At 42.3% G+C, this 23198-nt stretch overlaps 1 protein-coding gene across 3 annotated transcripts in view; it reads right to left on the reverse strand.

Moving 5' to 3' along the window:
• Positions 1-22950, reverse strand: part of RNF125 (ring finger protein 125) — a 45057-nt gene extending 22107 nt beyond the window's left edge. For 2 of the 3 annotated variants that reach the window (XR_003608297.2, XM_028098198.2), the window contains exons 1-3: positions 22718-22950; positions 6531-6684; positions 1706-1800 (exon numbers count right to left, since the gene is read on the reverse strand). Coding sequence is in view for 2 of the 3 variants with exons in the window: in XM_028098198.2 (XP_027953999.1) it covers positions 1706-1800; positions 6531-6684; positions 22718-22881 (413 nt within the window). In the remaining variant the exon portion in view is untranslated. The remainder of the gene's footprint in view (positions 1-1705; positions 1801-6530; positions 6685-22717) is intronic. The other variant, XM_028098199.2, reaches the window with a different exon arrangement.
• Positions 22951-23198: the final 248 nt, after the last annotated feature.

Raw genomic sequence — 23198 nt, forward strand, 5'->3', positions numbered from 1 at the left:
TCAAATAATAATATTTAAGCTAGCTTCAGTTAAATAAAATATACTAAAAATTAATTTCACTGTTTCTTTTTACTTTTTTAGTGTGGCTATGAGAAAATATAAAATTACCTATGTCTTCTATTGGACAGTGCTGCCCTTAAACTCATAGGGACAATATGGAGGCTTGGAATATTTTGCTCACTTTCTTTTTTTTTTTTTTTAATTTATTTGACAGAGAGAGAGACAGTGAGAGAGGGAACACAAGCAGGGGGAGTGAGAGAGGGAGAAGCAGGCCTCCTGCCGAGCGGGGAGCCCAATGCGGGGCTCGATCCCAGGACCCTGGGATCATGACCTGAGCTGAAGGCAGTTGCTTAACGACTGAGCCACCCAGGCGCCCCTTTTGCTCACTTTCTATCATAGATACAACTTCCTGTTCCCTGACACTTGTACTCCAGATAAGCTCCCTGTATAAGAATTTTAAAAATTTCAATTATGTAGTAATAAGTTCTTTTATAAAGCAAAGATTTCTATCTTAAATGCAAATATCAATCTATCCTGTAAGATTGATTAATCAACAACACTCCTCATTTTGTTATTTTAATTCTTTATTATTTAATTCTAATTATTTAATTTAAATTAGCTCGCATATATTTTTAAATTTTCATAAAGCCTATCAACCTTGCAGTCAAACCCATACCTTTTCTTAACCCATTTATTATCCTTCCTTCTTACTGGTCCTTGCAGCCAATCTAACAGAATTCATACTCTGTTTTGAGCTAAAATCCTCATTTAAAATTTATAACATCAAGGTATAAAACTAATCCTACAATAATGGATACATCTGCAAAGCAATATCTAGTAAAACAAAAGGAAGCAGGGCAATCATTTAGACTTCAGGTTACGAAATTTAAGCTTTGAGTGTATTTTCTTAAAATAAGTAAGACTAACATTTTCCTTCAGGATAGAGAAAAAATATCACACTCTTACGGAATACCACTAATGGTTTCCAAGCCATTAGCCTATGCAGGGAAACACAAATCATTTCCTTATTTTGTTGGGAGGGAGAGACTCCAAACTTTGGAATTACAGGATAGGTCATGCCCAGATTCATTTCATTTTTTTTTTTTTAGGGAACAACAAATAATGGTCAATATTCTCCATTGCCCCTACTACTACCTCCACCCTTCCTCCAGCCCCATAAAACATTACCCACCAAAAATGTATCGGGTTTAGGATGCCTGGCCCAGGCCTGTTCTTCCTTGTTAGACTATATACTGAGATGTCACTTCCTACCTTCTAAAGCCAAACCAGCAAAACCAGAGGAAATGAGCTGGGGCACTGAGCAGTGGCAGTGGAAGGGTGAAAAAGAAGAGGCTCTGAACCAGGACCTACTTCAAGCCATTAGTCAGAAAGCAGAGCCTTGCAGAACTTGAACAGTTCCACATTCTATTTTTGGATGTTCCTTAATACAAACTTGTCTGGGCAAGTTCTCCCAATCTCTCCAATACTCGGTTCCCCTTATGCAACGTTTTTCAAGTAGAGAAAGCAAAATTCTTTCATAATTATTGCCATTAACAAATGACTACCAATAAATAGGTGTTATGGTTCAGAGCCTGAACAGAACTCCATACATATTTTCACAATAAGAAGGTTAACCTTTCCAGCCTATTAACTTCTTTACAGGCATATCAAGTTTAACATTCAATTACATTATGTCGAAACAAACCTGGTTGCCGTCTCCCCAAGTTCCTGCAGCGGTCCATACTTATCTATATACTTCTCACAAGATCTTATGTGTGCCCTCATTTCGCTGAGGCAAACCTATATAAAAGCAAATTCAAAATAAAGTCCCTGTTGAAAAGGGCTCAATGAAGTCTTATGTGATCCAGCTTTATTACTTTCATTATTGCAAATAAGGTCATAGCAATGGGTCAGCTGATTAAAAGGATATATTCATGACAAGAGTACAACTAAGTTAAGGCATTATCAAGAATAACACTTTACAAATGTCTCTAATACTTAGAAGACACAAATGTTGAGTTCTTGAGTTTGTTCTTCTAGAAAGCATATATTTTTTATTTTACTTTTATTTTTTAAATATTTATTTACTTATTTATTTGAGAGAGAGAGTGAGCACACACGCGCGCGAGTGAGTAAGGGGAAGGGCAAAGGAAGAGGAGAGAGAATCCTCAAGCCGACTCCATGCTGAGTGCAGAGCCTGATGCAGGACTCGATTCCAGGACCCTGAGATCATGACCTGAGCCAAAATCACGAGTCAGATGCTTAACCAACTGAGCCACCCAGGCGCCCCTAGAAAGCGTATGTTTTTTTAAAGTGGAAAGACAGGGTGCCTGGGTGGCTCAGTCATTGGGCGTCTGCCTTCAGCTCAGGTCATGATCCCAGGGTGCTGGTATAGAGTCCTGCGTTCAGCTTCCTGCTCAGCGGGGAGCCTGCTTCTCCCTCTCCCTCTGCCCCTCCCCTCTGCTTGTGCTCTCTTCAAATAAAGAAATAAAATCTTTAACAACAACAACAACAAATAAAGTGGAAAGACATATTAACTCAAATTTACTTTTTTTGGACACCATTACCTAACCTGGTGATGGTAAGAAGTGAGAAAGATAAACAGGAGAGGAAAGAGAGCAACCAAGATGGAGGGGAAAAAAAAAAGTGAGAAGAGACAGAGGGAAAGGAAAACAAGAGAGATAAAAAGAACCAATAGATGGATTTTAATTTTAAAGATGGCCATAGTAAGTAAAAGGAAATCCTGTGCCTCAGGGAAAGATATAAATACCATGGTTTTATAATATATCCAGCAGTATTAAATGAATCCACAATACACAGTATACTTAATGGCCCCATTAAGAGCAAACATAAAAGAGAGCTCTTAACAGTCCATTTTTACCAAGGCAGAATAAAGAGCCCTTGTTCCTCAGGATATACATTCAGAGATCCTAACCATGAGGGATCTGTGGCTAAATAACACATATGCTACTAAATATTTCATTAGAAACTCTGATAAGATCTTGCTAAAGGAAGCTTTGTATAGCTGTGGTAAGGTGGTCGACCCACGCTGCTTCGTTTTGCTCAAGCTACGGAAGTTAAACCTCAAACATGAAATCTACCCGGTCAAGGAAACTGTTATGACTGCTTAACAAAGGACAAAAATAAAAGCAAGTGGAAAAGTGAAAACAAATCCGTTTTACCAATATCCACCTAGGACCCATCGAGGTAGCTGTCTTAAAACACACTGTTTTCCCAAGCTTTCATATGCAACTTTGCACATCAATTCTCTCACATCGCTTTATTACTTTTCTTAAAAGTTTCTTTCTTCCTTTTTGTATTCCTTGAACAACAAAGATAAGCATTCTTTTTCTTTTTTCTGAACATTTTATTTATTTATTTGACAGAGAGAGAGAGACACAGTGAGAGAGGGAACACAAGCAGGGGGGCATGGGAGAGGGAGAAGCAGGCTCCCCGCTGAGCAGGGAGCCCGATGTGGGGCTCGATCCCGGGACCCTGGGATCATGACCTGAACCGGAGGCAGACGCTTAACAACTGAGCCACCCAGGCGCCCCAAAGATAAGCATTCTTGATACAAATTAGAAATCTGGGAACTGTATACTGACAAATGAATTGATAAATTCATGGAGTGTCTAGACACAAAATTATGTAAGACACTGTGAGAGATGGCAGAAGAAACATAAGCCACTGTGCTTGCTCTAAAGATGCTTATCATCTAACAGAGGAGGGACAAAAACCACACCTGGACAAGTAGATATGAAACTGTGATACTAAGGCCGGGCCTCGTGGAATGGAGATCCGGCTGGGACTCTGAAGAGTAAGACTCTCCTTATTCTTGGAGGATATGGCAATAGTCCTGGCAAGAGGAATAACATAAAAAGGAAGAGACAGATATAAGAAATACCTCAAAGGAAAAATCAAAATATCTGTGAATGATCAGGGTTAAAAAAGGAAGGGGATTTCTAGCCGGGAAAATTGAGAGAATGTTCGCGTTTCTGACAGACACCAAAGGTGGGATAAAAAAAAAAAAAAACTGGATGACAGAATACTAGGGTGAGTTTGATTTTGTGCATGTTGAATTTTATATGATGACAAAAAATATCAAAGTAAAAATAAGTAATAATCTATTATTAGGAATGTAAAAAGCTATTATTCTGCGCATTTGCCATGTTCCAGACAGTGCCAAAAGCCATATATATTTTATCATTTTCCCTTACAACTATTCACCATTCTGTGACATGAATGCTATCTTTTTCCTCATTTTACAAAAACATGAACAAAAACTTAGATAATAACGTCCCCACATCACAAATAATGAGTGAGAGAATTCACATGTAATCCCAGGAAGTCTGACTCCAAAGACCATGCATAAATTTTGTAGTCAGACAGCCATGACTAGGTTCTTGAGTCTTAAATATTCAAAAAATATATTAAGCACTAACTATGTGCCAGTCACTTCAAAGTGCTGGGTACACACACAGTTGCCAATAAAACAGACATAGTCCTTAACCTGACGGAACTTAACTGTGGTGGGGATAATTGACATACATTTAAAAATCACAAAAGCAGGGCGCCTGGGTGGCTCAGTTGGTTAAGCGTCTGCCTTCGGCTCAGGTCATGATCCTGGAGTCCCGGGATCGGGTCCCGCATAGGGCTCCCTGCTGATCAGGGAGTCGGCTTCTCCCTCTGACCTTCCCCTCTCTCATGTGCTCTCTCTCTCATTCTCTCTCTCAAATAAATAAAATCTTTAAAAAAAATCACAAAAGCGTAATTCCAAACGGTGATAAATAGTACAAAGAGGGTACAAAGCACAGGGTACTCAGAAAGCATAACAGGCTGTAATGTAGATTAACAATCAAGAAAGGTTCTCTAAAAAAATTCAGACCCTTAACACATAATCTCTCCTTTGATTACTCTGGACTCTGTATAATAGTATCTTCCCCTTAGCAGTTCAAATGTTAACATATTTATTTATTTATTTTCTTAAGATTTTATTTATTTATTCATGAGAGACAGAGAGAGAGAGGAGAGAGAGAGGCAGAGGGAGAAGCAGGCTCCCCATTGAGCAGGGAGCCCGATGCGGGACTCGATCCCAGGACCCTGGGATCATGACCTGAGCCGAAGGCAGACGCTTAACCATCTGAGCCACCCAGGCGCCCAAACGTTAACATACTTAAAACTTTGTGGATTCTTCTCCAAATCCGCTCCCCGTATCAGCACCTTCGCCTGCACCTACACACGTCAGAAACCCAGGAGGTATTTTTGACACTTTATACTCTCATTCAGCTCCACATCCAGTCTGTTACCAATTTCCTTCAATTCGCTCTCGTAAGTGCCCCTTGAAACAACCTCTTTTTTCTTTTAATGTTTTTTTTAAGATTTTTTATTTATTTATTTGAGAGAGAGAATGAGAGATAGAGAGCATGAGAGGGAAGAAGGTCAGAGGGAGAAGCAGACTCCCTGCCGAGCAGGGAGCCCGATGTGGGACTCAATCCCACGACTCCAGGGTCATGACCTGAGCCGAAGGCAGTCGCTTAACCAACTGAGCCACCCAGGCGCCCTTGAAACAACCTCTTATTCCCTGTCTAACGCTGTCACCCTAATCCAGCTTCCTTACCTGACCCATCGCAATAGCCACTGAATTGGCTCCACCAACCCTGCTCTAGCCCCCTCCAAGCCATTCTCCACTCACACGAGAGAGCAGTTATCTTAAAAATATAAACCCGATCTGGGGCGCCTGGGTGGCTTAGATGGTTAAGCATCTGCCTTTGGATCAGGTCATGATCCCAGGACCCTGGGATCGAGCCCCGTATCGTGCTCCCTGCTCAGCAAGGAAGTCTGCTTCTCCCTCTCCCTCAGCCCCTCCCCCCCCAGCTGGTGCGCTCTCGCAAATAAATAAATAAAATCTTTAAAAATAGATATATAACAAATGATGTAATATATGGTGATTAACATAACAATAAAAAATTAAAAAGAATAGATATATAAACCTGATCAAAAGAGTACACTCTTTCCATAACTCCCTATTGCGTTTAGGATAAAATCTAGACTCTTTTCCATGGCCGGCAAGACTTCACATGATCTAACCAGCCTAGTACAGCATCAAAGGAGGAAACCTGCCACAAGGGGGACAGGGTCACCTGACAGAAATACTGCGAAGTCCAGAATACAGGAGGAATTATGCCACTGGATTTAATAATAAAGCTATTATTCATGGGTGGGCTGCAAGAGTAGCGGGAATGGAGGCCACATAATGGGGGGGCATGGTCACGGGAGTGATGGGAAGGGACGCGAGGGAGGTGGTCGGTGAAAGCATTTGTTTGAAAAATGAGACAGCAGGAGTCGGGTGCCAAGTTCACAACAGCATACACAGAGGAAATTGGTGAAAAGGCAGGGGAGAGGCGGGGACATTAAACTTCAGAAAGACCGGGCAGGATGAAGTCAGAGGCACAGGTGAAATGATTGGCCGCGTGACAACTTTCTCGGCCGGCTAAGCCAGTAACCGTGAGCACAGAGAGAGGGCCACATACCGGGGTGTCACACTCGGTGCAGTTCTGGTACTCGGATTTCATTCTTTTGGCTACATCGGTGGCTGGAACTCCTTCTGAAGGAAGATAGGCCCGGCAATAAGGACAGGTCCATTTATTGTTCTTCAGACTGGTGGCGATACAGGAACGGCAGAATCTGCCCCAACCAAACCAAGAATACGTTATTTTCCTTTAAGGTATAAGGGAGCCAGCACTGTGTGTCCCTCTGTGTAAAGTGTATTTTAATGACACCTTGTACACTAGGAGCTGGCTGTACTGCCGAATTGAAAGTGCATTTGCATCCTCTACTTGGCAGAGAGCTTCTTACCTTCCCAGTAAGACTGCTTTGGAGTCACACGTTCTCACTACACTCACTGCGTGCATTTGAACAGAGGGCACAAAGTGATGAAAAGAGTATTCCTATAAGCTGAATTAAAACTATAACCCAAAGGACAGCTAATGTGTTCTTTCTTTTCTCTAATCCTATTTTACCCCAAATGTGGGGTGGGGGGGGAATAGGTCTTTGCTCTGTGTGATTTTGTATGTGAGATAAGAAAATAGCAAGAAATCCAGGAGGCAAAATACCATGCACGTGATCAGCCTTACAAAATAATTTTAATGTCAACCCCAGGTATAGAAAATTATCTAATCAAAATGAGCACCATTAGGAATGTCCTCCAGGTCAAGAAATTTATTCTCTGGCTTATTTAAAGATGATCATAATAAAATCTTAACATAATCAATAGAATTCACAGAAAATCTGGACCTATTTATAGGAGCTGTTGAAGACTAAGTACACACAAAAGTAAAAATGACATTTAGATAAGTTATACACATTAGCGTGGCCGGATAGCTCTTAAAGTACTCACCATATACTATCTATTTGGGAGTATTAATTTATGGCAAAAGTTAAGCTTTTTAAAATTTAAATATACTGGGGCACCTGGGTGGCTTAGTCGGCTAAGCATCTGCCTTTGGCTTAGGTCATGATCTCAGGGTCCCGGGATCGAGTCCCACATTGAGCTCCATGCTCAGCAGGGAGTCTGCTTCTCCCTCTCCCTCTGCCCCTTCCCACCTCTTGCTCTCTTTCTCTCTCTGTCTCAAATAAATAAATAAAATCTTTTTTAAAAATTTAAATATATATATATGTAGAAAAGTTCACATATCATAGGTATAGAGTTCATTGAAATTTCCCAAACTGAACTCTCAATTATATTAGCCATGACTGATGCTTCAAAGAACTCTCTTCTACATCTGTTACAAAATTCTTATACACACAGAGGATGCTGACACCTGCATTGTTCTTGAGGCATCTGCCTGATGTTTAGGCCGGTCCAGCGTCCACTTCCTCTTGCAAATAGCACCCTGATTTCACTCTGCAAGAACTACACCTCTTATATGAGATACAATCTGGTGGGACCTCAGTCAAGGTGCCCACAATCCCCTGTTGAAGACAAGATCTGAGTCCTATGCTGTATTTCACTTCTCTGTGCTTCAAGTGATTACCTGCAAGTTCCAAGACCCAATCTGCCCTTGCACTTCTTTGAGTCCCTAAGAAGTGGTTCTCAGAGTGTAGTCTTGAAGGGTATTTATTACAAGTGGTCCAAATGGTCAAGCTGTAATCCTCATACAACATTTAGGGTTCTGACATGAATTATTCATTCACATGATTTAGGAGCAAGCAGATGATACTTTGCTCTCTCGGTCAACAAAAGTCTTCCCCTTTCTTCACAACTTACTCGAGTTTTATACCAATACAAACAGAAGACGAATATTGGTGTTGAGCCCTGTGGTGGGCACTGATCGACATGCTCTTGTTTAGCTCTCAGAGTAATCCTAACATGCTGCTCTGCTCTCTCCTCCCTTGACTGGAGGCAAACAGAGGTTCAGAGACATGTAACAACTTGCCGAATTTACACAGCCTGAAGACAGGAGTACTTTGCACCTCAAACGGTTTTGGAAGGAGCTCAAAGTATGCGTGTAAGGTCCCCAATTACCCCAATGGTTCCACTTATTATTTTTTGACTTTACAGTGATGTAAAAGCAATACTCATTCAGGAGAAAATATACTTCAAATTTTGAATTTTGAGCTTTTCCCGGTAGGCAGGAAATCCTCTCCTTGCTGCGCTGGGCAGCTCCCAGTCAGCGATGCAGATAAACAACTGATACACTTAACAATCATTCTGTACCCAGACAACCATTCTGTTGTCCACTTTCAGTACAGCATTCAATAAATGACACAAAATATTCAACACTTTTATTACGAAATAGGCTTTGTGTTAGATGATTTTGCCTAACTGTGAGCTAACGTTAAGTGTTCTGAGCATATTTAAGGCAGACTAACTAAGCTATGATGTTTGGCAGGTTAGGTGTACTAAACGCGTTTTGACTTACTTTTTAGGATGGATTTATTGGGACATAACCCCACTGTGAGTCAAGAAAGATCTGTAGTCCTTTTTAAGTCACCTCCATTCCTCCCAGTGACAAACAGAAGCAGCAAAACTATAAAACTATGGATGTACCTGTATAAACTAGCCAACTTTGCACAGAGTACATTTCTACTGTCATTTTGTAGTGCTTTTGCATTTACAACTGATAACTATAACAATGGAAATGCCTAGTAGATATACATGAAAAGTAGCACATTTAAGGCATTTAAAAAAAAATCAAGTCCTTCACTGTAACTCCCTTATGTTTGCACAATGATGTTACATGTGGCATGAAACTCTCAAATGAGCATTAGACAGACATTATTGCATTCTATGAGAATATTAGTTGCAAATCACATAGATCAATTAGCTGTACCCATTTTAACAAAAGTAATTATTAAATGGAGAAAACACATCAAGACTAAGGTGTTTTGGGACAGACCGAACTTGCTGGTTATGAGTACATAAAAACCATGATTTTTTAAAGTGTCACCAATAAGGAGAGGAATGGATGCTACTGCAGCTTAAGTCTCGCTTTTCGGGGCGCAGAAATAAGATTGCAGAACGGCTTAGTTCAAAAATATCTGAAGGCACCTGGGTGGCTCAGTTGGTTAGGCGACTGCCTTCAGCTCAGGTCATGATCCTGGAGTCCCGGGATCGAGTCCCACATCGGGCTCCCTGCTCAGCAGGGAGTCTGCTTCTCCCTCTGACCCTCTTCCCTCCCGTGCTCTCTATCTCTCATTCTCTCTCTCTCAAATAAATAAATAAAATCTTTAAAAAAAAATCTGAGATTAAAAGTCTCCCCTTAAAGGTACAATTATCAAATTCAAGTCTTGTGAACTGGAGAATTTAACATCCTTCCTCTAGTACATTAGCATAAAAAGTATGTAAGTGATCAAACATTAAATGAATTGTCTAATTAGAATCCATACAGGGTTATTCAGGTTTAGGTAATGTGTGTGTGTGTGTGTGTGTGTGTGTGTGTGTGTGTGTGTGTGTGTGTGTATGATATATATATATATGCCATACAACAAGGCACAAAAACAAGGTAACTCAAAAATAAAACCTCTTAGAAAGCAAAGTGTAGTTGGGAATGCAAGCTGGTGCAGCCACTCTGGAAAACAGTATGGAGGCTCCTCAAAAAGTTAAAAATAGAGCTCCCCTATGACCCAGCAATTGCACTACTAGGTATTTACCCAAAGATACAAAAATAGTGATTCGAAATGATATACTGCACCCCGATGTTTATAGCAGCAATGTCCACAATAGCCAAACCATGGAAAGAGTCCAGATGTCCATCGACAGATGAATGGATAAAGAAGATTGGTATATATACACCATGGAATATTATGCAGCCATCAAAAGGAATGAGATCTTGCCATTTGCAACGACGTGGATGGAACTAGAATGTATTATGCTAAGCAAAATAAGTCAGTCAGAGAAAAACAAATACCATATTATTTCACTCATTTGTGGAATTTAAGAAACAAAACTGATGAACATAGGGGAAGGGAAGGAAAAAAAAATAGGATAAAAACAGAGAAGGAGACAAACCGTGAGAGATTCTTAACTCTAGGAAACAAACAGGGTTGCTGGAGGGGAGGAGGGTGGGGAATGGGGTATGGGTGATGGACGTTAAGGAGGGCATTGTTGGGATGAGCACTGGGTATTATATGCAACTGATGAATCACTAAATTCTACCCCAAAATTAATAATACACTATATGTTAACTAACTTGAATTTAAATAAAACAAACGAAGAGAAAGCCAAGTGTAGAACTATCTATATAGTATGAGCTATTTATAGGTTTATAGATGTATAAAAACATCTAAAAAGATTAGAAAAAAGAAACTTTACCTACCTTTTGGAGAAATGGGAACTAGAAAGAAGAGGTGGGTATGTGATAAAAATAAAAAAGAATATTTACCTAGTGTTTTGGAGAAATGGGAACGAGAAAGAAGAGGTGAGTATTGTCATTGTCAAATTTCAAGTTTGAACCCTATGACCATATTACCTACATAATAAATGATTCTTTAAAAAAGTTACAATCATTGGGATAAATGGTCTGGTAGATTTTTTTTTAAAGGTTTTATTTATTTATTTGACAGAGACAGAGACAGTGAGAGCAGGAACACAAGCAGGGGGAGTAGGAAAGGGAGAAGCAGGCTTCCCACAGAGCCGGGAGCCCGATGTGGGGCTTGATCCCAGGACCCTGGGATCATGCAAGCTGAAGGCAGATGCTTAATGACTGAGCCACCCAGGGGCCCTGGTTTTTTATAAAACAAAATATATAGGCATCTTTTGGTCCTGCAATACCAAGCCCATGTATTCATTAAATAAAGAGAAATGAAAACATATATCTATTTGTACAAGAATATTAATAAGGAGTGTATTTATAACAGCCCCAAACTGGAAATAACCCTGGTGTCCATCAACAAGAAAATGAAAAAGCAAACTGGGGCATATTCCTACAACGGCATACCACACAGCAACAAAAAATAACAAATTACTCACATATACAGCAACATGGAGGAACCTCAAAGACATACTGAGTGAAAGAAGCCAGACACAACAGAGCACTGCCTGTATAATTCCACTTACATGAAGTTCTTGAACAGGCAAAACTGATCTATGGTAGAGGAAAAATATTTTTTAAAAATGTTTTTCTGGGGCACCTGGGCGGCTCAGTCATTAAGCGTCTGCCTTCGGCTCGGGTCATGATCCCGGGGTCCTGGGATCGAACCCCGCATCGGGCTCCCTGCTTGGCGGGGAACCTGCCTCTCCCTCTCCCACTCCCCCTGCTTGTGTTCCCTCTCTCGCTGTCTCTCTCTCTGTCAACTAAATAAATAAAATCTTTAAATATATATATATATATTTTTTGGGCGCCTGGGTGGCTCAGATGGTTAAGCGTCTGCCTTCGGCTCAGGTCATGATCCCAGGGTCCTGGGATCGAGTCCCGCATCGGGCTCCCTGCTCAGCGGGGAGCCTGCTTCTCCCTCTGCCACTCTCTCTCTCTCTCTCTCTCTCTCTGTCTCTCATGAATAAATAAATAAAATCTTTAAAAAAATATATATATATATTTTAAGGGCATCCAAATTCAGTGTGAGGAAAACATTGCACGGCATTTATGATTATTTAAACAAACGTAAAGAGCACAGAACAATCTAGAATATAACAAAAGGCTGAAGAGAGACAATACAAACCATTTAAAACTGGATATGCGTAGCTTCTAGCAACAATAGTTAATCCATGGTTATAGAGAAGACTATAAGAGAATGTATAAAACTGCACAAACCTCCCTAGACCCACCCATGTAAGCATTCATACACTGGCGAAATTTTTAGCCATAGCTTACTTTTGCCAGCTACTCATGCCAGGATTGAAATTGTGGCAGTGCCTAAGGTCCCTGCTCTCAGAGTTCTAGAATGGGGAGGGAGGTAATAAGCAGGTAAACAAATAGACTGACAAATGCTAAATGCTGGGGCACCTTGGGTGGCTCAGCCGTTAAGCGTCTGCCTTCAGCTCAGGTCATGATCCCAGGGTCCTGGGATCGAGCCCCGCATCGGGCTCCCTGCTCCGCAGGAAGCCTGCTTCTCCCTCTCCCACTCCCCCTGCTTGTGTTCCCTCTCTCACTGTCTCTCTCTCTGTCGAATAAATAAATAAAATCTTTTAAAAAAATGATAAATGCTTTGAGAAGAAGAAAACAATTGACAATGAAAATAGAGTGAATGGGGCAAGGGGAGCATTGAGATGGGTGGTGCCTGAGATGATATTTGAAGGCACCCCTCTAAAGAAGATCTGGGAATGGTTTTCCAAACTGAAAAAAAAAGGGTACAAAAGATAGGGGCCATCCTGCTGAGGTATAGAAAGCCAGCATGCTTGAGAGGCAGGGGGCCCCAGGAAGAGTACGCGGAGACGTAGGAGGGGGCATAAAGTGGGCAGGAGACAGAGCATAAAGCCATAACTAAGGGTGATGGGAAGGCGCTAGAGGGTTTTAAATAGGAGGGTGACACAATTTGATTTAGATTACATAGATCACTCTGGTTCTTGTGTAAAGAACAGATTTACAGAAGTACGAGAGCCAAAGCAGTGAGGAGCTCAGGTTTAAGCCATTCTAAGAGCCAGTTCAAGAGAGGATGATGGCCCTAGACCAACAAAGTAACAGGAGGCAGTGTAAGTGGACAGATTTAAGATTTATTTTGGAAGTGAGGCAAAGAGACTTACAACATACGAAATGACAACAAATATATTATCCTAAGTGAGAGAAGTCAAACACAAGAGACTACTTATTGTATGATTCCAAAACTTAGTGACAGAAAGCAGATGGGGTTGTTGGAGCCAGGGGTTTGGGGAGGGGATCGTCTACAAAGGACTTGAAGGAACTTTTTAGGGCAATGGAATTGACTGTTCTAGATCTCGTCTGTGGAGGTAGTTATATAATTACCAAAATGTGTCAAACATTTCGTGTGAATTGTACTGTATCACCTCAATAAAGCTAAAAAACAACACAACAAAACAAAAATGCCCCCGTGACAACAGGCCAGAAACAACAACACTGCATGAAGCAGGTCACAGAAATACATACTGCTCAGAACCATTCAGAATCTTGGAGGCCTACCTCCTACACTACCCCAGGCACACAGCAGTTACTCAGTAAATTGAAATAACGCAATCAGTTATGAGGAACGGATCAAAGGAGAATTTTCTTGGCAGGGCCCAACATTGCATTAATAAGGAAGAGTGTTAGGTCCTTCTGAAAGAGCCCAAGGGATAGAAACGAACACAAACTTAAGGAGATAAGGGATTCCTATTTGTCTGCCCCCTCTCCACCTTCATAAGGTAGTTGAGAATGATGAATCATAAAAGACACAATCACAATGAGGAGAAATTAGGTGAAAGACAGAAGCTGAGGATAGAAGTCAATTACATTTTTTAAGACCAGTTCAATGTTTTCAAAAAGTCTGAGTGAGTTGCCATTGCTTTAACATCAGATTTTGCAGGGTGCCCGGGTGGCTCAGTCAGGCTCCATGCTGAGCATGGCACCTCCCTAAGATTCTCTCTCCCCATCTCCACCTAAAAAAATAAAAAAAAAAAATCAGATTTTACAACTAAACCCAAATTTCTGGCTTCTTTTAAAAGCTAGTCTCCTCCAACTCCGGACTCAAGTCCCATGTGGTCACGTGGGCTGGCACCGCCAATCTCATCCTGTGGAGGACTCACCCTCCACGTTCATTTACATCACTTGCAGTTTGCAGCTCCTGAAGACATGAATTAGGAACTGGATAATGACTCTAAGAACTTTGAAACCAGACGGAAACTTCAATACCCCGCTCCCTTTGATAACTTTATTAACCCGTTTCCCTAAATTAAGTGACTATCAATAAAAGCCCTTTACATAATGAAGAGGTCAGCAAAGCACTGTAGAAGAATGAGGAAAGGCTTGCTGAAGACACTGGGTAAAATTTGGTAGTCAATCTTAAGAGCTAAAACTGAACCCTGAGTATCATAAATTTAAGGAGAGAAGGGATGCATTAGGGATTCCATGGGGTCCTGGGCTAGACAGACAAAGTAAGTACTCAGACATGGTCCCCAAATAGGACTCTGCAAGAGCCACTGGCAACATGAGGCCGATCTAACATTTTATATATGTTCTCAACACTAGGCTGCCTCACTGTGGGGAGGCCGATACGAAGCTGAATGAGGGTGTTGGTGAGCTTGAAAATGTAAACAGAATAAGGGAAGTTGTTATTGTTATTCCAAGTGATAAGAGTAAATTCCAATGTAAGGCAACACACACACACACACACACACACACACACCAATGTAAGGCAACACACACACACACACACACACACCAATGTAAGGCAACACACACACACACACACACACACCAATGTAAGGCAACACACACACACACACACACCAATGTAAGGCAACACACACACACACACACACACACACACACACACGGATCGGCCTGGGCAGGCCTGAGTGCAGCTATTCAGCAAACCCTCCAGCCGCCCACTGCCCCTGTAGGTTCCACTCAAAGTTCATCCTGGGAATCATTCAGCCTCCAAAACCTGACTCTGCATATCTCTACACCGCATTATGTGTTGATTTAAAATTTAACCTCCTCAAGACAATTTTATTTCCTTTAACTTAAAATCTTAGCGGGGTGCCTCTCTAGAACCTCCAAACGCGGTCCTCAACTTGCTGTATTTTACTGTCAGTGAAACAGGGTTTGCTAGAGCTGTGCTTCAGACTTTAAAGCGAATATAAATCACCTGAACATCCTATTAAAATGCAGATTCTTTTTTTTAAACAGCCTTTTTTTTTAAAGATTTTTATTTTATTTATTTATTTGACAGAGAGAGAGAGCATGAGAGCAGGAACACAAGCAGGGGGAATGGAAGAGGGAGAAGCAGGCTTCCTGCGGAGCAGGGAGCCCGATATGCGACTCGATCCCAGGACCCTGGGATCATGACCTAAGCCGAAGGCAGACGCTTAACGGCTGAGCCACCCAGGCGCCCTAAAATGCAGATTCTGATTTAGTAGGTGGGAGATGGGGTCCAAGATTCTGTAATGCTACCGGCCCATGGGGCTGGTAGCCAAGTTCTAAGGAAAATCTGGGCATAAAACTCCATCTGCTACATTATTTAGGTTCTGTTTGTTAGAGAATACATAATTTAATAGATCACTACTATTTAATTTGCCTGAGACAATACTAATGTTACTAAGTAAACACAGAGCAGTCCAACCACCAGAGGAGGCAAATTTCAGGCCAGCTTTAATTACATCCTTCTGAAATTCTCAGGAATCCAGGGACAGATGAGTAACCCCATAAAAAGAAAGGAGTTCGGAAACTATCATGGGACTCCTATCTATTACTCAACCACATAGCATCCATTGGCTGGCACTATGCAGTGGCCGTCCCGGCTTGAGAGGCATTCACTCAGGTATTCCAACTGCATGGTATTTTAGAATCATCCATTAATTCAATGAATATTGAACACCTACTCTTAAAGCGCCAGACCTTGAAGGAGTAGCAATGTAAAAAGTAGCATTCCTTTCCTAGAATAAAGGCTCTCCAGACTTTTTGGACCTTGATGGTACAAAAGACTCTAACCATCCCTTTTTTTTTTTTTGAAGATTTTATTTGACAGAGAGACACAGCGAGAGAGGGAACACAAGCAGGGGGAGTGTGAGAAGGAGAAGCAGGCCTCCCTCTGAGCAGGGAGCCCGATGCGGGGCTCGATCCCAGAACCCTGGGATCATGACCTGAGCCGAAGGCAGACGCTTAATGACCACCCAGGCGCCCCTAACCATCCCATTTTAAGTGACGCTTATCCAAGCACACTGGGAGGAGGAAGAATGCTATATACATTGGTTTTAGCATCAGGGGCCTGGATGTTCATATTTAAACTTCAAAGTTTCGTCTTAAAGTTAAGTCACAGGTCAAGTAATATGTCAATGATAACTGAAAATCAGATGGGAATTTCCACAATATTCCACCTCTTCAATTCAACTCCCTGCATCTTTGCCCATTTAATGCCTTACATCCCTTGAAATGGATGAGCCGTCCATTCTCCTGCTAAGGCCAAGCCTCCCCCTGGCCCCCAATGCCCCGCTTTAAGTCCCAGCTCCTCTCTCCTAGTCAAGGCCATTGCTCCTGAAATTCTCTCTTCTGTGCATCAGTTTCCCCCTCGCTATTGGCTCATTTCCGTAATCATACAGAATATTCCATTTTTCTTCCCTTAAAAGAAAAAGAAAATTTTTTAAAGAAAACTCTCTTGGACATCTGGGTGGCTCAGTGAGTTAAGCGGCTGCCTTCGGCTCAGGTCATGATCCCGGAGTACTGGGATCGAGCCCCGCCTTGGGCTCCCTGCTCAGCGGAGAGCCTGCTTCTTCTCCCTCTCCCTCTGCCTGCCTCTCTGCCTACTTGTGCTGTCAATAAATAAATAAAATCTTAAAAAAAACAACAACAACAACCCCCTCTTGATCGCTCCTCTCCTTCCAGCTATTGCCCCAATTTCTCTCCTTCACTTTGCTTCAACTCCGTGAAAGGGCCTTCTATGCTCCCTGTCCCTGGCTCCTGTGATCACTTACGAAGCCACTCCAGTTAGGTGGGGGCGCCCACCATCCCACTAAAACTGCTCTTCGCAAGGTCACCAAAGAGCTTCCACATTACTAAATCCAGCAGTCAACTCTTTTGTATAGAAAAACTTCCAGAATACCTTCATGTCTGTTGAATTAATTAATAATTTTAAAAACGAGGGCTTGTATTTTCTATATCTTTGGTATTTTTAAATTTCATTTTTTCCATAATACATTTTTTATTTTATAAAAGTATCGGTCAGCGATGGGCTAAAAACACGACAAAACGAACAAAACCTCACTGGTTCTTTACAGCCGACAATTTGAGAAGCGCTGCTCTAAATATCTTTAAATTGCAACTCCCCCACATACTTCCTATCCCATTTCCCTGCTTATTTTTTTTAATCCTTCACACCCGTCACTATATAACAAGCGACACACTCCATGCTCGAATCTTGCTTATCGGCCACCTGCCACATGAGAATGCAAACTCCAGGATGATAAGCATATGTGTCTACATGCTCGGCACAGAACAGGGCATATTTGCTGCATCGATAAATGACAGCACTCCATGCGAGAGCAGATCTAACCAAACAACCTATAACCAACCAGAACGATAAGGATGAAGTGAATGAACAATGATTTTATTTTATTTAAAAAAAATTTTTTTTAAGATTTTATTTATTTATTTGAGAGAGAGAGGAGAGATAGAGAGCATGAGGGAGGAGGGTCAGAGGGAGAAGCAGACTCCCCGCAGAGCAGGGGGACCGATGCGGGACTCGATCCCGGGACTCCAGGATCATGACCCGAGCCGAAGGCAGTTGTTCAACCAACTGAGCCACCCAGGTGCCCCAAAAATGATTTTATTTTAAAGAACATTGTGCGGATTCCTACTGTCTGCTTAAGCAACCGGTAGGTGAATGCATAGTTGCCTAACAGCCAGACTTCTTAGTATAATCCTAAAGGGCCTACAAGAAAGCCTAATATTGATCTAATTTTTGTTTTTGATAACCAGATTTTTATAACCCTTAAAAACTCGGCTGGTAGAATCAAAAGGAATGAGATCTTGCCATTTGCAACGACGTGGATGGAACTGGAGGGTGTTATGCTGAGTGAAATAAGTCAATCAGAGAAAGACATGTATCACATGACCTCACTGATATGAGGAATTCTTAATCTCAGGAAACAAACTGAGTGTTACTGGAGTGGTGGGGGGTGGGAGGGATGGGGTGGCTGGGTGATAGACATTGGGGAGGCTATGTGCTATGGTGAGCGCTATCAATTGTGCAAGACTGTTGAATCACAGATCTGTACTTCTGAAACAAATAACGCAACATATTTTAAGAAAAAAGAAAAAGAAGAAGATAACAGGAGAGGAAGTAAAGGGGAGTATGTCAGAGGGGGAGACGAACCATGAGAGATGATGGACTCTGAAAAACAAACTGAGGGTTCTAGAGGGGAGGGGGGTAGGGGGATGGGTTAGCCTGGTGATGGGTATTGAGGAGGGCACGTTCTGCATGGAGCACTGGGTGTTATGAACAAACAATGAATCATGGAACACTGCACCAAAAACTAATGATGTAATATATGGTGATTAACATAACAATAAAAAATTAAAAAAAAAAACTCGGCTGGTAGATGTGATGGTTAGTCTTCTATGTCAACTCGGGAAGGTTATGGTACTCAGTTATTTAATCAAACACTTATCTAGGTGTTGCTGTGCTGGTATTTTGTAGATGTGGTTAACATCTATAATCGGCTGACTTTAAGTAAAGAGATTATTATCCTCAATAATGTAAAGCAATTCCTTAAAATCAGTCTTTCTCACACATGCGCGCGCACACACACACACACACACACACACACACTATTGGTTGTTTCTCGAGAGAACCCGCCCTAACAGATAATATACAAGTAGGTAATAAATATCTGTAATAATAAATAAGACAAATGGCTTTAATCTTATGTAGAAAAAAGAAGTCTTTGGGATTGCACACTTTCTGTAAGAACGGAAGGGGCAGCAAAATGGGTGAAAGGGAGTCTAAAGGTACAAGTTTCCACTTATAAATCAATCAGTCATGGGGCTCTAATGCACAGCATGGTGGCTATAGTTAATAATCCTGGGCTGTATATTTTGAAGGTTGCTAAGACAATAGATCTTAAAAAGTTCTCAACACAAGAAAAAAATGTGTAATTATGTATGTTGACAGATGTTAACTAGACTTTCTGTGGTGTTCATTTTCCAATATATACAGATAGAATCATTATGTTGAACACCTGAAACTAATATATTATAGGTCAATTATACCTTGATAAAATTTTTTTAATAAAAAATAAAGTATACTATATTTAAAAAAAAAGAATGAAAGCACTGATGTATATTTCTGGGTCAGTTGAAAACTCTTCAGGAAACTCTCAGACTCTACTTAAAGAACCACAAATTTGATGCAGGTTGTAACTTGACCACAAATGGCAAGTTTTAATCCGCTTACCTGAAAGCCCTTCAAAATGATCCTCAACAGTTTCATTTTAAAAATTAGGCAAATTCTGTGACTTAGAGCAATTTAATCCAACTCAGTTCAATGAAGATGTGGCTTTTCGTACCTTCAAGTATGCTCCAGTCTGTACCTATTAGCTTTGTTAAATCCATTCTCAACCTCTTGATGCTTTTAGATAACTCCCTTAGCTCCAGCTCTGACCTTTCCCCAAATCCATTGTCACAGTACCTTCGGGATATTTCCATTTGGGTATCTCCCTATCAGACTACTATACACTTGACAAGCCCCATCACGAGTTCATTACCTCCGGGGCTGAACTCTGCCCCCCTTTATCTCTGTCACCTGTTAGGGAGTTGCCTTACACTCCTTTCTCCCCCTTTATTTATCATACCCAACTGGTCAACACATTTCTTTATAAATACTTATTTTAAATGTAAATCAGATTCCCTTTCAGTTTCATTTATACGGTGTCAACTTACCTACTCCCTCCCCCCCACCTACTGATAACCGAAGATAAGGCAGAGGTAGGAAGCCTTTTCCCCAAAATCTGTTTTAACAACTGATACAGAAATATGAATAAAGTCAATTTGAAATGACAGCACATTAAAATAGAACTTAATTAAAGGCCACCAAAGGAAAAAGAACCAAGCTAAAAGGAAGGCTAGAAATGTCATAGATCTATCTTTTGTGGCCCAGTTTTATTCCAAAAGAAATATAGATAAGAAATAATACCCATTCCTGGGTTTTTCGTTTGTGGAATGACTTTAAAGGAAATAGAAATTATGTGTTGGGGCTTTATGATGGGCTACTTTTACATTTTTTAAATACTCACAAAAATTCCATTTTTCACCCTATTTTACAAATGAAGAAACAATCAAAGAGATTAAGCAACGTGGTGGTCACACAGCGGGTCGGTGGCAGGGCTGAATTTCAAATCCTGCTCTCTCAAGCCCACTGTTTCTATAATTTATAGAGTGCTACATACATATTCATTCAATGTATTTTTGCCATTATTAATAACTTGCTTGACTCAAAATAGGTTTATAAACAGAAATCAGCATCAACAAATGAGTTCAACAAGTCTGGAAATTAGCTTCAGTATGGGATAACATAGAGAGACTTCATTTGCATTTCTTCATTTTTCCAATTTAAGGTCAATGGAAGAGAACAATTCATTTAGGAAGTATAAATGGTGTTAACAGCACTCACCATCTCCAGTGCAGAAGGAACTCCAGTTAACATTTTATAAAGTGGAAGGGGCCCAAGTAAATTTGCCAAAAGGAGGAATATGGAAATTCTGCCCACAGCCAGAACAATGGACACAGATTTGTCAAAACAAAGAACAGTAAAGTGAGGAAAGGCCATTCGTCCAGCCCTAGTTGTGCTACTTCATGACTATTTTTCCAGTTGCTCATTTCCTATTCAAACTCTAACAAAGAAAAAGATTAAACAAAAGATTTAACTTTTTACACATTTATATTATCCTTTAGCAGAGGCAAAAACACCGCAAACAGTAAGTTATAGCCTTCAACATCCAAACCAGGGAAAACAATCCCCAATCAGGTAACAATCTCCAATATCAAAGTCACCCAATTCAGTTCTACAAAAGGAACCTTCAAGACTTGATGGCCACTGTGCACCTTTGGTGCAACTTTAAAGTTTTAATGCTCATACAGACTAAATTTACCCATAGTTATCAGGAGGTTATTACCGCACTGAACTAATCAATATGTATTTGGCTTCTTCCATCTTGGCCTTGGGATTTATGTCAATGAGCTACATCTGGACAGCTGGGAAACAACATCAGTAATCAGTCAGGAGGTCAGTTAGGCTGGAGTTTAAAGTACAAAGCTGAAACAACAGTCCTTGGAAATACAGCCACAAAATAATGCCCAGGGCACTCTCTATTTAAACACTTGTGTGGGCTGCATTTTTCTTCCTGGATCATACCCTGCTTTTGAGTGGTGCTTCTCGGTTACTAGTCTCTAGGAGTCAAGGACCACCTAAGTCCTCTGAAAACCATTTTGTGCCCTTGCATTTATAATACGGTCTTTTTTCCCTGGTAAACCAAAAGCACTTACTAGCCATTGCGGTATTGTCCTGGTGCTTCATCAAACTATAGTTAAACGGTCAGCCAAAGAAGACATTAAGTGGGCTTCCGCTCTATGCAACTCCCCCCCTCCGCCCACCCCAACACGCACACACTCGGTCGCACACCCATGCAGTCGCGGAAAGAAAACTACGTAAACAGAGAACACGAATCCACAGATCCAACTCCCATTACTAGTTACTCAAGCACAAATTAAGGACGTGCCAATTTTATATAGGGATTTTGTTTTTAAACTCTTTTAAGAAACTACTCATTTTTATCTATACTTTCCATCGATTCAGGGAAGCGCTGCGTAAGACAGGTAGTCTACAACCTCCTGTCACTTCGTGGTGGGATTTTAAAGGGCTACACTCAAGGGCTCGGTGCTAACGTTCAATTCCCAGCCCCAACCTGGCGGGTACTTAAACTCCTACGACCACAGAGTCACTTGGACGTTCCAATTTGCGTTGATCTTTGAGGGGCCTGAGTGTTTGTATTAGGAAAGGGAGGTGGGGGTGGAAGGCCAGTTTGCACAGATCTTTGTTTGCTCAAGGGGCTAGCCTCAGTGGGCGTTCTGGAACACGTGCAGAGCGCCGGCAAAACAAAACCGACCTGGGGTGCGGGGGGAGGGGTGGGGGAGGGAAGCACCTTCGGATTAACAGAGCTCAGCGGGATAACTGCTCTGCAGGAGCCCACTGCCTTGTGCCCAAGCGGGTGCTGGCTGTCCAGCCAAGAGCACCACCCCCGCGCTGGGGAGTCCTGGCTCCTGGCGGGTCCCGCGCCTGGGAACCCCATCCCTGGGCTCTACACCTGGGCTTCGGGAGCAAGTGACGACGGGCATGGGGGGGGCGGAGGGGCGGGAGGTGCTGCAGGGCCCGCTTGTTGCTGTTTTCACCTCCTGAAATCCTGTGTCACCTTCCGACCGGTCATTTTCCCCGTGGCCTGGACTCGACGGGTCCGGGTGTCTCCCTGCAACAGCTCCATTCAGGCGCTGGCTTCTGAAATCCCCCCTGCCCTCGGCTCCCCCAACCTCGCCCTCCCCAGAAGTGGGCGCGCAAGCCGAGCTTCCCTGGCACTTACACGTGGCCACAGCGGGTCCGGACGGGCTGGTGCAACACCTCGAGGCACACGGAACAGTCGAAGGACGTGACGGGCAGCTCGGGGTCCCCCTTGCGCTCCAGGGCCCGCGGGGCGGTCGAGGCGGGGGCGGATTTGCCGCTATCGCTGCTCAGCACAGAGCCCATCGCTGCGCCTCTCGCCCAGACAGCTGCCAAGGGCTCAGCGCCTGCTGCCGGGTTGTTTTGTTGTCCTGCGGTAGAGGGAGGAAGGAAGTCCCGGCCCAGCTGTGCTCGCCGCCTCCCCGCGCGCCCAGCTAGAGCAACCTAGCAGCAGGCTCAGCCGCGGCGCCCAACCTCCGTCTAGGGCAGACGAGTGCGTGGCAGCGCCTGGAATTGGCTTTCGCGTGGAGACGTGCCGGCGGACGCGGCTGCCGCACGGTGCGCGCTGCGACAGCCCGGGCTCCTGGGAGGATTGAAACCTGAAACCTCAACTGCGGAGCGGA

This window comes from Eumetopias jubatus, unplaced genomic scaffold, assembly GCF_037043125.1.
Source record: "Eumetopias jubatus isolate StellerSeaLion01/CBP00866 unplaced genomic scaffold, mEumJub1_p1.0 scaffold_16, whole genome shotgun sequence".
Taxonomy (NCBI): Eukaryota; Metazoa; Chordata; class Mammalia; order Carnivora; family Otariidae; genus Eumetopias; species Eumetopias jubatus.